Source organism: Brassica napus, chromosome C1, assembly GCF_020379485.1.
Source record: "Brassica napus cultivar Da-Ae chromosome C1, Da-Ae, whole genome shotgun sequence".
NCBI lineage: Eukaryota > Viridiplantae > Streptophyta > Magnoliopsida > Brassicales > Brassicaceae > Brassica > Brassica napus.
Genome location: NC_063444.1, coordinates 6,077,785 through 6,090,723, shown reverse-complemented (window position 1 = coordinate 6,090,723; position 12,939 = coordinate 6,077,785). Strand labels below are relative to the sequence as shown.

The 12,939-nt window shown below is 35.9% G+C and overlaps 3 protein-coding genes and 1 long non-coding RNA gene across 8 annotated transcripts; 2 read left to right on the top strand and 2 right to left on the bottom strand.

The window, feature by feature from the left end:
- The first annotated feature begins 359 nt into the window (after nucleotides 1-359).
- LOC125575578 (casein kinase 1-like protein 3) lies at nucleotides 360-3,910 on the top strand. Of its 2 annotated transcripts, none has more exons than XM_048745414.1 (13): nucleotides 360-553; nucleotides 634-674; nucleotides 800-869; nucleotides 1,060-1,208; nucleotides 1,282-1,448; nucleotides 1,549-1,610; nucleotides 1,682-1,745; nucleotides 1,836-1,920; nucleotides 1,995-2,121; nucleotides 2,215-2,291; nucleotides 2,369-2,426; nucleotides 2,527-2,651; nucleotides 2,777-3,910. In XM_048745414.1, exons 1-13 carry the CDS (start codon nucleotides 478-480, stop codon nucleotides 2,927-2,929), a joined length of 1,254 nt encoding a protein of 417 aa, XP_048601371.1. In that variant the 5' UTR covers nucleotides 360-477; the 3' UTR covers nucleotides 2,930-3,910. The 2 variants fall into 2 exon arrangements, with proteins under 2 accessions (XP_048601371.1, XP_048601373.1); XM_048745416.1 differs by having other exon boundaries at nucleotides 386-553; nucleotides 800-873.
- A 1,225-nt stretch (nucleotides 3,911-5,135) lies between these two features.
- On the bottom strand, nucleotides 5,136-6,714 carry LOC125580629 (E3 ubiquitin-protein ligase ATL42-like). Its single transcript, XM_048745417.1, has one exon. It carries the CDS (start codon nucleotides 6,561-6,563, stop codon nucleotides 5,310-5,312), a length of 1,254 nt encoding a protein of 417 aa, XP_048601374.1. The 5' UTR covers nucleotides 6,564-6,714; the 3' UTR covers nucleotides 5,136-5,309.
- A 1,927-nt stretch (nucleotides 6,715-8,641) lies between these two features.
- On the bottom strand, nucleotides 8,642-11,067 carry LOC106375560 (AFP homolog 2). 4 transcript variants are annotated; one of them, XM_013815510.3, is made up of 4 exons: nucleotides 10,874-11,067; nucleotides 10,404-10,451; nucleotides 9,343-10,266; nucleotides 8,642-9,276 (listed from the first exon to the last, which is right to left on the bottom strand). In XM_013815510.3, exons 3-4 carry the CDS (start codon nucleotides 10,199-10,201, stop codon nucleotides 8,885-8,887), a joined length of 1,251 nt encoding a protein of 416 aa, XP_013670964.1. In that variant the 5' UTR covers nucleotides 10,202-10,266; nucleotides 10,404-10,451; nucleotides 10,874-11,067; the 3' UTR covers nucleotides 8,642-8,884. The 4 variants fall into 4 exon arrangements, with proteins under 4 accessions (XP_013670964.1, XP_013670962.1, XP_013670963.1 ...); XM_013815508.3 differs by having other exon boundaries at nucleotides 8,642-9,279; nucleotides 10,874-11,060; XM_013815509.3 differs by having other exon boundaries at nucleotides 8,642-9,279; nucleotides 10,404-10,764; nucleotides 10,874-11,011.
- A 244-nt stretch (nucleotides 11,068-11,311) lies between these two features.
- LOC125580628 lies at nucleotides 11,312-12,334 on the top strand. The gene is made up of 2 exons (XR_007318364.1): nucleotides 11,312-11,482; nucleotides 11,578-12,334. It is a non-coding gene; the product is annotated as an uncharacterized LOC125580628 (long non-coding RNA).
- The last annotated feature ends 605 nt before the right edge of the window (nucleotides 12,335-12,939 follow it).

Below are 12,939 nucleotides of genomic sequence, written 5' to 3'. Positions count from 1 at the left end.
TAATACAATTTTATCCAATGTAAGAGAGTATCCAAGGAAAAAAAAGTCTTGTATGTCAAATAGTTTTTTATTAACATATTATATTACATAGAAATCTTATAATTAGGGACCTTTTTATATATAGTTTACAAATAATTATAAATTATACTAAATATTTGTAACATTTATAATAATGTTGAATTAAGAATAGTATCTACATCATTTTTATTTTATAAAATGTATATAACTTTTTTTAGTTTACCCATTTTTATATATTTTCGTGTAAGTTAAAAAAAAAATTAAACTTAAATACTTAAATATATGTATACTATAAATGTAAATATTACCTTTGCGTTGACCAAAAAGACAAGTCTGGCAATAATGTATCTGTCCACATCATCCAAACACAAATCCACTCGTGTCACGTCTATTCAAACAAAGCCCTAACTCTTCTTATCTATTGATCTCCCACCAGATTCGGTTGTAATCGGAGCTTCCATGGAACGTATCATCGGCGGCAAGTTCAAGCTCGGACGCAAGATCGGCAGCGGTTCCTTCGGAGAGATTTTCCTCGGTCTGTGTCTTCCTCATCTATACTCTTTTGGTTTCAAATTTGATTCCTATTTGACCTTTCTTGTTTGCTTTTCTCCGCAGCTACACACGTCGATACTTACGAGATCGTAGCTGTTAAAATCGTAAGTTTAAGCTACTTGATATTTTGATTTGGATCTCTTCTGTCTGAATTGACGTTGTCGGAATTGGAATTAAATAGTCTTTTAATTCGATCATCTTGGATTTGTTTTTTTTTTTTTTTGTGTAGGAGAACAGTAAAACAAAGCATCCTCAACTTCTATATGAAGCTAAGCTATACAGAGTTCTTGAAGGAGGAAGTATGTATGCTCTCATTTCTATCTTTTTCTTGGAGTTTGGTTGTTATTATTATTATTTTTTTAATACCAGGAGGTTTGGGCCGAAACTAATAACATGTAGAAGTTGAGGCCCGAAACCACAATACGTAATATTAGTTTTCGTCCCTGTGATCACTGAAACTGACTGAAGCTGGTTCTTTGTGCTCTGCAGGTGGGATTCCGCGTATAAGATGGTTTGGAGTGGACGGAACAGAGAATGCTTTAGTGATGGATTTGCTAGGGCCAAGTCTCGAAGATCTTTTCGTTTATTGTGGGAGGAAGTTCTCACCAAAGACGGTCTTGCTGTTAGCTGATCAAATGGTATGCCATGTGTTTTGGCTGCTTACATTTATTCTAGTGTGATTCCAATTTATTTATCATACGACTGTTACAGCTAACAAGAATAGAGTATGTACACTCCAAAGGATATCTGCATAGAGATATCAAACCTGATAACTTCCTCATGGGCCTAGGGAGGAAAGCGAATCAGGTTTATCTAATTGACTTTGGACTTGCTAAAAGATACCGTGATGCCAACACCAACCGACACATCCCTTACAAGTATTTTTTTTTTTTTTTGCCATTGTTCATTGTAGTATTTTTTTGGCTTATTGTTAATTACTAGTCACATTATACAAGTTATTCGTTTTTTTTTTCTCAGGGAAAACAAGAATTTAACAGGAACTGCAAGGTATGCAAGTTGCAATACACATCTTGGGATTGGTAAGGAATGCTTCCACATGTTCTCTTTATGTCTATGACTTTACGCTCATATACTTTAATTTGTTTCACAGAGCAAAGTCGACGTGATGATCTAGAATCTCTTGGATATGTGCTTCTTTATTTCCTAAGAGGCAGGTGTGTTGGACTTTTCTGACTTGAAAGAAACTCTCTAGCATTGTATTTCTCGAAGTTTGTGTTTCTAGTTTCATGAACCTCTCTTTTTAGTCTTCCATGGCAGGGTCTTAAAGCTGTTGACAAGAAGCAAAAATATGAGAAAATATGTGAGAAGAAGACATCAACTCCTATTGAGGTCTAACTTCTCTCTACTGTGCGTCACAATTGATACTCTTTCGGCTGGATATTCATACCACAATCCTTTTGCAGGTTCTATGCAAAGATCACGCTGTGGAGTTTGCTTCATATTTTCATTATTGCCACACACTGACATTTGATCAGCGCCCTGATTACGGGTTCTTGAAGCGGCTTTTTCGTGATCTATTCTCCCGGGAAGGTATTTATAAAAAAAAAAAAGGCATATCTCTATAATTTTCACCAGCATCAGTTACCTACCTTGCTCAGTTTAAAAGTGTTTTCTTCTTTGCAGGATATGAATTCGACTATATATTTGATTGGACTATTATAAAGTATCAACAAGCACAGAAAGCTAGAAATCAGTCTCAGGTATCCTTGAATGTATGCATATTTTTGTCTCATTCATAAAGAAGATTACTTAGTGATAAATGTTTTGTATACTGCAGGCAATTCCTGGGTCTAGCAATGGTCGTGCAATGCCAATGGACACAAGCAATCATCAAGGTTAGCAGCTCTAGTTAACAATTTTGATTTAGTCACTTGCTGGTTAATAATAATGATTCCAATATCTCTGTTGAGTTGATGCTAACTCTCTGTCTTGCAGGAGGAACTAATATCTCACATGAAGCTGAGTCCTCTGAGCGCGTTAGATCCTCTAATACTATTGGTCCAACCCCCCGGATGAATAATAATAGGAGTCCAGGTTTTGATCACTCCCTCCACAATAAGGTACATACCTCCCACCCCCCTTGTTGATGGTTCTTCTCTGACAAAAACTCTATCCTGTTTTATTTTTATTCAAAGTGCCTTTGTCCTTGACCGTTACTTAACTGAAAACTCCTTGTCCATTGCAGATGCAAATGCCATCCACTTCAGCATCTCCTGCAAGTACTTCTAAAAGAAATGACGTAAAGACAGTGTTCCCTCCTGAAACCTCAAGTTCTGGGAATGGGGGTGGGAAGAGAACCGGTGGCTGGGCTTCATCATTCATGTCTCGAGGGAAATGACGCCAAAGCAAAAAGCAAAGTGTAGTTTTTCTTTCTTCTGAACTGCTGAGCAAAGATTATATATAGCCTTTGGGAGAAATGAAGGAGTTAGTGACTAAGTGAGAGCTTTAAAACTGTGATTTCTGCAGTGGAATCTCTAGGCGAGGTTGCAGATTCTACATGACCAAAGCCTACTGTTACACACAAGGCATGAAAGTCTTTTATCTTTCCATGAACAGCTTACTGACTTCACACCTTTATATAATATATCTTGCAAACCGGACTTGTAATTTGATTGTAATTTGATTCTTGTGTTCCATTCTCATCTGTGTACTCTGGTTTCATATACATGTTCATAGTTCACTTGATTTGTGGCGTAATTTGCGTTTTGCTACTTGATCATCATTTTGTTTGCAGAAACTTCAAGAGCCAGGCCTTGAGCAAAGAGTTTGTACATGTCCTAAAAAGGCTTTTGAGTCAAGAGCTTGCTTGTGGCAGGGGACTTCAACATCATTTAGCCAGCTTTCTGATATCAATGATTTTGCCAAGAGTGGAGCAGTTTAATCTGGAAAAGAACAAATGTTAGTGAGCTCATGAAGCCAGTCTATTGGTGTCGGCCTGTGTTTCTGCGGTATCAGACAGCTCGGTTTGTTTGCGCTCTTTAGGAAAACCATCATCACTTGCGTCATCATCTTCATCATCATAATTATCATCATCACTATCATCCAAGATATAGGTGTAGGTGTGTTATCTGCAGCTTCAACGGAAACAAAATCTCAAGGCGTAAGAGAGGACCTATTCACTATCGTCATAAAGTTGAACCACCACATGATATTATGATGCAGTGACTTGCTTTCTATATAACAACAATCTTTGGCCTCATTTACCTATTTCTTATATATCTCTATATTTTTTTTTGTGCACATTTCTTATTATATTTATGTTCTTTGAATTGTTTACATATGTAGTTGAAATTTTCTCAAATCTGAAAAGAATTACTTATTTTGTTGTTGTCAGCTATCCCAATAAAGGGCAATTAAAATGAGAATTTATGTCAATCATCACAAAAGACTACTTCAATATTGTGGACAAATGGGTTTCGTGTTGTTAATGAACTCCACATTTTGTTTTGTACTATAAGTCATAACCAACTTTGTGAGTATATTAATTGAAAATAATATCTATATATATATATATATATATATTTAACACATTGCAGAACCACTTGGAACATATATATTTTTCATGATTCTCAAATGTAGAAATGAGATCTATTTACACGCAAATAAGTTATGTATACCCTATTATCTTATAAGATTTTAGATGAAATATTACAACATACAGTATTAAAAAGGTGCCCGCCTATGGTGCTGCACAGCCTGCACTCAAGGCATCCCAGGTCCTATCCTCGTGTCCCTCGTTACAAGGTATAATAATGTTCAAGTAAAAGAAAAGGTTTTCCATTAAACTATAGAGACTTTAGATAGCATATTTACGTGCAATGTGCATGACGAAAATATACGTCTATTTTAAGTTTAGTGGCAGATATATACATAAAAGACAAGATCCGAGGAGTCAGATTCCTACATCAAATCATGATAAATAAATATCATATATTATATACTGATTGGTGATATGATATTATAGTTTGCAATTGGAAAAGAGTTTAAAATACTCTGAAGGAAAATGCTATAAAATGGGATTAGTTCATATTATTGGGATTGTTGAGAAAGTGACAAACTAATATGTTGCTTATAACCTAGATTCATTGTTTCTAACATTCTATTTTATTAAAATGAGATATTTATTGATGATTAAATTTGCAAATGCAGTGTTCGTATGAAGCTATAAGTCTACATTATTAGCAGTTTAGTTTACCTACTATTATGTGTTTTGTAATCAAACACTTGAGTTAGTAATGTTAGTCCAAACAAGAGAACACAATTATCAAGAGCCGAACCAAATTGGTATAACTAATACTTTGTTTTTTTTTAAATCTATAGACGCTTAAGCAAATATTACATGTGTGTATTTATATTGATATGATGCAGTCGTTGACAAAAGAATTAATAATGCAGTCATATTAATAAATTTAATAAATTTCAAATGAGCGTGGTTGCTTCTGTAACCAGGTAAGCTGACATGTTCTATTTATTGAAAACAATTATTAAAAAAATAAAATAATACCAGAATAAAACCCAGTAATAATTCAATACACTAATATGTATTGTCAAAAAAATCATATATATTTTTACCAAAAAAAAACAGTCATATATATACATATCTCAAATTTATTTACGCAAATCATCTTCTTTTTGATCTAACATGTGTAAGAATTTTGTAAAGAGAACATAGATCAAAATTAAATATTTGTAAAAGGTAAAAAAAAATTGCAAAGAAACTAAACATCAAAGTGTTGGTGTGTTGTGTTAATTTGATGTCTTTTTTCTCTATTGGCAAACCACTGAGCGGTTTTTCTAGCGATGGGCAGCCACAAACGCCGTCTTCTCTCCTCCGTCTCGTTTCCACCGTTTTCTAACGCAGACGCTGCGTTTGAACCGCTACAATCTCCATGGACCACAATACTCAGTCTAGGAACCGCAGTGATGTCAGAAATCGATCTTCTTCCCGGCTCGATCATAACGTTTCTTGATTTAGAACCAAGATCTCTGTTTTCCGACAACTTGTTCTCCAACATTCTATTATCTTCCTTGACTTGCAAGTTACCTCTTCGATCCTCTTCATCACCTCTCTTCACTCTATCCATCGACGAGAATCTCTCACTGGAAATCGAACTAACCATCTCCGAATTCAAAAACATCAAATCAGATGAGCTCACGTTGCTCCAACGATTCTTGAACACAACATCAGACACAAGGATCCTATGATTGAACTTATGCATCACCTTATCTTCTCCGTGTTGATCAAGTAACGGTTTATCTTTATGACCTAATTTAAGAATCTTCCTGAAACTCCCTCCGATGCTGAACCTCGACGACCCACCAAGTTCCTCTCTCTGTCTCCTCTCTTCTTCTTCTTCTTCTCTCTCGATGTAAAGCTCCAAGCTCGAGTCTTCCCGTACCTCAGACTGATTCAAGAACCGGAAGCTGTTTCCATGGACAGAGGACTCATCTTCCACTGAGACTCTCGCTCTGCAGAGAGGACAAGTTGCGTGCTGCTCAAGCCACTGATCGATGCATCCCACGTGGAAAGCGTGACGACATTTAGGCAACAATCTAAGAATCTCGACGCTTTCGAATTTAGATAGACAGACAGAACACTCAAGCCCTTGTTTTGATCCTTTCAAAGCAGAGAATCTAAACAGAGGAAGTGACTCTATCGCGGTTTTGTCTAAACCGGAGAATCGGTCCGAGGAGTTGGTAGACCGGTTAAAGAATATTCCTTGTCGGAGCCGGCGATCTTGCCGTCTTCCGTCGCCGGTACCTGACCGGAGATCGATGTGGCAGCACTTAGCGTAGACGAGGAGGACGAAAGTGAGTGTGAACATGATGGCGAGAACGCCGGTGACGACGGCTAAACTCGGCTCGAAGTTTGTGACTAGGTCGCCGTTTCTGAACGGAGGAGCAGGAGGCTGAGCAGATACATAGTAATAACTGTGGAAGATTGTTACAAAGAAGATGAAGATTTGATACATCGGAAGAAGAATAGTTTTACAGAGAATTTTTTTGTTTTTCTTGATTTTCTTGGAAAGTCTTTTTCTTGTGTCTTAAATAGTTTTATTGCAGAGGAGAATTAATTTTTATTTTCCATGTAGACATAAATTAATATAAGTTGTCAAAAAAAAAAAAAAAAAGACATAAATTAATATAATCACGTCGTCGTCATCTTCGTGACAACATTTTGTATGCTATTGCTTTCTCCTTGTCTCTTCTACTATTGCTATTCTCTCCATTAACTAGAAAACAAATCACCTTTTTTTTTTGCGAACATAAACAAATCACCTTTTGGTGGGCTGTTATTCTCTGACCTCATTTTTATCATATTTAGGACGATGGACTAATCGAAACTTGTTTGTACATCTATATATAGATTTACAACTTGCATCACATTTGGTTCTATGATTGATTTTTGGTGCATGGTTCTAGAAAATAGTTTAACTATACAATTAAACCGATTTTCTTCTCAATTCAGTTCAATATATTGTTGATTTTGGAAAAAAAGTTTAAGAAGTTTTAAACTTCAAAAATAAGGATATAACATTCAATTAATGGATTTGTTGGTATACAATATGTTCAATGAGAAAATAGATCATTTTCAGAAAAAAAATAAACAGTTTTATATTCTGATCAGCTATTGTTTTTCAAATTAGAGTAAAATTAATTGAAATATTAGATTTTGATAAGTTGTTTTTGGTTTGGTTGATCTGAAACACGTAGGGCAGTCCTTGCTCATGTTTTTTTTCAATTATGGTTTTATAATTTGATATTTTCGTTTATAAAACCTCAAAATGGAAAGGTATGTGGTTGAACAAAGAACTATAGATATATTATATCTAACATTCTTGTTTTAGTTAACTAATAATAAAAGCCAAATACCCTAAAATTATTCTCGACAATGTTTATTAAAATATTCATATATGAAAGGCCACTAACATATAAGTATAACCAATAAAAATGTTATATTCTTATTAATTATAATTTTAAAAAATGATAGTTGTTGAGATAGTAAGGGTCTGACGGATTCAAACGCAGCGGTTTCTAACGGTTTTAAGAGATTTGTACGACTGGTTCTGCGGTTAGAAATTAGTGCGTTTGCGGGATACTTATGACTGGTTAACTACCAAATACAGTATCAGTTAAATAATAAATTGACAATATTTACATTTTATTTAATTATAAAATATCAAAAATCATAATATTATAATAAATATGAAAATTATATTTAGAAAGTTATAGTTTTAAATTTTTTAAAATTATAGAAAATATTTTTATTTTAAAATTTTATAATAGTAATTAAAATATAATAGATATATTTTAGTATTTTTATAATTCCAATTTTAAATTTTTATTGAATATTTTTATTTATGTATTTATATGTTTACAAAAAAAATTATCATCGCGCAACCGTCCGCAACCACAAACGCTAGCTGGAACCAGCTTTTGATTTTAAGAGATTCAGAGCGGTTTGAAGCGATTTGTAACGATTTGTATGATTGTTTCGAAACGCTGTCAACCGCTACTAACCACAAAAACTCCGTTTGCGGATGTTATGGGGAAAACCAGCCATGCCCTAAATGGTGATGAGCTCAAAATAAATATTAAAATGTTTTTTTTTTCTGCAGTCGCCGGAAGTGTAAGTCAACAAGGACCAGTTGCACAGAATTCCGGTAGGGAAAAGAAAAGTCAAATTTTGCGTTTTTCATGATTGAGTGATGATAGGCTTCCATGCATTACTATTTACTCTTAAAATTATTGCACAAACCAATTCCCTAATAATAATCTTAGATTTGAAATGAATAAACTAACCTATATGTCGGTTTCACGATTCAAGCATCTGCACAATGATATATTGATATGAAATTTGATATTTAATATAACTAAATCACTTTGCTAGCTAAAATTTAATTTGTTTTTGTAGTTTTTAAGCTGTCTTAAAGAATCTTTTGTTATAAGATATGAGCTTACATATCAATCATTAGGCCCATTTGCTTAATTAGTTGGCTGCTCTAAGATCATGTGCTATTGTGTGTTAATCTAAATCAACAGACTAACAAAAGTAAATTCTCAGAATATTTATTTGAACCCAAAAACAAAGAGAAGAATCTTACAAAACTAAATGGTAATACACAAAAGTGATGAAAGCTGAAATGAGGAACAAAAGAAACAGAGAGATTACAGTAACATAGTGGAAAGCTCCAATAAAACTTTGGCCTTAGAGTATATCTTCCGAAAAGAAACCCCTCTTCTTCCATTTGTTTACAAAGATATAAGACACTTTTGACTTCTCCGGCGACTTTCAGGTATGAGCCGAGGCAGCAGTCATTCCTACAGATGACTCCGGGCTAACATACTCCTCGCTTGCATGCCTGACAAACTCCTCCGGCGACATGTGTGAGCCGTGACAAGCACATACGATTTTGATCTGGTTTGCATTGTACCGGTATGTAACACCCGAGATTGTTCGACCGTGTGGGCCTGAGCCAGTGCTTGAGACCCAGGGCAGGTTAGGACGTGCACCAGATCCTCCAAACTTCACATCTGCTGCCATTCCAGGTTTTATGGCAGAGAAGTCAAAAGAGAAAGCATTACTGATGTTGTTGTTGTTGCTGTCTCCTGGTGGTTGTTCTGATGCATCCTCTGATGAGCCTTCTTCTGCAACAGGCTGTTTTCCCTCACATTTCGCGGTAGCTTCTTGAGAGACAAAAAGAAGTTGTTATCTTTGCAAGTAAAGGACTTTATGACATGTTTGCTTACCCGAGTTTGATGGGACTCTTCCGGCGAATGGAGACTGAGAAAGGGCAACAATGCCGCCTGAACCATCCTTATCCAGCATAGGAAGCTGAACCGGTGAGTATCCGAACATAAGAGGGAGATTATTCCCAGCATTAGCAGTAGGCTGTGTTAGACTTGTACCTGCTGCATGTTGTCCAGACTCTTTTGCTGGAAAAGAGTAAGATAAACCAGTGAACGGTTTGGTGTAACTCATGTTGCGGACTGTAGTAAACTCTTCAGCACCTGACCCAACATGGCTGTTCTTCCTTTGACCGGCTAAGTTGTCCACAACGTTTGCATCAGCGGTAGGACGAGCCACCTCCTTAGCGAGGTTGGAGGAAGAACCACCACCACCTACTACAGATTCTGCTACATCTTCGTTTTCAGCTGTTGATCCTTCATCAGTAGCGTTTGAAACATGGGATGCTTTTGTCTTCTTCTCATGCGGATCAGCTGACAAGTCTTTCTCTTTCTTCTTTTCATCGTTCATCCCAGGGAACCCAAACTTTCTTTTGTTTCCTGCTTCTTGTCGTGTTGTATCATCCTCCACCCACAAAGGTTTCGTGGAAGCTTCAGCGTCAGCTGTAGGAGCTTTGGAGAGGTCATTGAAGAAATTCTGTGGAGGTCGTTGTTGACCAGAATCGCTTCTCTGAGAACCAGAACTCGGCTCAGGTGGTCTCTGAGAAGTTGGATGAAGGAAGTTCTTGAAGTCATCAATCACTTTAGCACTCCTATCTCCTCCTTGTACTATGTGCTTCTCCGAGGAGCTTCCAGCGTTACCCTTAGCTGATCCTCCACAAGAGAGACCCAAGCTGAGCTCTAGCCCATTATCATCATCCATTTTTTGAAGTAACTCCGAACAGCTTAACAGATGTTTAGAATATCCTCAGCAGCCTTGACTGTCATCTGAGAAGCATACCACAAAAAAGACTCATTATCACACAAAAAAAGGCTAAACTTTCTGTAGTCTTTAGATATATCAAATCTATTTGATTAGCGGCAACACATGAGTAACTAAAGCCACAGTCTTTACAAATTGTTACCTTAGGAACGAAACCATTGAAAGAACAGTGCAAGCAAGTAGAACCGCCCTGTAGTAGTAACAAGAAACAAAAGGAGTTATTTTCTACAAGTTTCCCCTTTTGAAGATCTAAACTAAAAAAGGAAACGAAGCAAAAGGAGAAGCTTTTCTCCATCTGTTCACGGAAACAAAACAAAACAAGACACACACTCCCGAAGCAACAAAGATTCATAACAAACACAATATGCAGCAGATCCATCAGATAACGAAAGGGCTTCACTCATCTTTAAATCAAAATAAATCACTCCAGTTCCAAATCATCGAAACATTCGTATCTAGATGAAATCGAGACCCCTATCTACGCAGCAGGAGCGTCAAATCAGCTGAAACCATAGAGATTCCGATCACAAAGAAATCGGGAAATAGATAAACAAAAGCTATTGCTTGAAATTGAAATCGAAATCGAAATCGAAATCGAGGCAGAGAAGTAACCTGAAGCTGGGAAGGAGATGATCAGAGAAGAAAAAACCTAGAACGTAGCTCCTTGCAGCGATTGGGGACTCAGGCTATGACTACTTTCGTTTTTTTTTCTCATGTGAATCTCGTGTGTTCTTTTATTTCCTAAATCTTATTTATTCAATTTGTTTGTTTTTTCACACACTCGATACTCATTAAGCATAAACAATGGCATGTTGTCTTTTTTTTTCACTGATATTTTATAAAAAGACCCAGGCCCAACAGGCATAGCCCAACAACAAGATAAACAAAGGGTCAAAAGGCCCAAACTGTACAAAAACAACTTTCGGCACAATGGCATGTTGTCTAATGGGAAAATGATCATTTAATTCCCCAAGTATTCGAAATTAACAGATAAACTTCTTAACTATCATGTGTGAAAGATAATTCCTCAAATCTATATTGACTTTACCAAATTAAACTCTTAAAAGTCCACGTTGGACATTTAAGGAGAAAACGTTAAGTTTAATTTCGTGGCTTTCTTGTGATCGTCTTGTTTGGCTTTTATGTCTTCTTCTTCCCCAAATCAAGCAACATAAACCCTAAATTGATTCAAAAGACTATTGGAGAGAAGATACACCATAAGTAAAATGTTCTCCCTTCTCTTTCTGAATCCATATATCATGTTGACACAAACTTATTGATGAATCTGAATTCTTTTCTCTAATCTCTGTTGAAAGAAAAGGAGATGTTGTTCTGGAGGTTGCACTACGTCAGAAGATCTACATCAATCCTTCAAAATTAAAACTCCTTGAATGCTTGGGTTTTTCTAAGGACGATATGCAGTGGTTCACAGGGAAGGAAGAGGAGAGCCACATTCACATTGTACCCTTGTGGATGCTTTCAAGTTTCAAACGACTGAAAATTTATCTAACTGATACTGCGATACACAGTTTCAAACGAGATCATTAGAGAAGCTGAATGAGTTTGTGCAACAAGTGTCACCTGAAGTTATTATACCGAGTGTTAACTTTGGACATGACTCTGTAACTGCAATGGTGTTTACGCTGGTTACTTAAGTCTATGTTTTAGCATAGGTGATTAAACTCACTGCTGCTCAAGTGCGTAACAAAAGGCTCGTGGGCTACCGACTGAGTAAAGTGAGTCAAAGATCACCAAAAAAGTAGATATTTTCAAATGTTCTAATATAAGGAATATGTAAACAAATGATAATGAATTGTTTTCCTCGCCAAACTCAAACCAACTAGTGTCATGAGGTGTTTTTCTTATATCAATTTTTTTTTTCTGATCTCCAGGAGAACAAATATTGTATTAGCTCTATGTACAATTACAGAGATTGACACATTTATCAGGTTTGTAGTCTTCTTAACAAGATAATCTACAATCATTCTTCAAGTATACAAACACATTAGGGTCTGTAGTTGCAGAGATAACATCAATAGTGAAGAACATCAATATATAAAGGTTTGATGATGATCTACTTTATCCACCGTGCAAGGTCGAGATGAAAACGATAACATCTTTCTCTTCAATTGTGGTCTAGAGCTGACCACTTAGCTCTCAATCACAGTCATTCACTAACACAAGAACACCATATCTCTTGCACAAGAATCAATTTTCCATGTTAACAACATTTACTAACCTTCAAATAAAATTGAGCCAATGAAAGAAGAGAATCAGACATACACATCTCCCTTGATGAACATTTCAGGCCTTGCTTTGATCAGATTTGTGCGAACCCACAAAAGCAAATGCTTAATTGTTAACTAATTTAAAAGAAAGCTGTGAGCTTTTAGATAAATTATAAATAGTTTGACCAGAAACACATAAAAATGAAGTTTTGCATCATCTTCTCCATAGAAAAATCCGTTTCTGAGCAATGTTTTTCGTTCTTCATGCTCAAATAATTTGAATTCTTGCTTTTCTTGGAAGGATTCATGGGAAATCACCTCTACAATCATCCTGAGAATCAATTTAGGGTTCATTGGTTTTCAGATTAGAAGAAAAGGGAAGAAGAAAACGATTAAAAGAAGGCTACAAAATTAGACTAACGTTTCCCGTTAATTGTTCGATGTGGATTT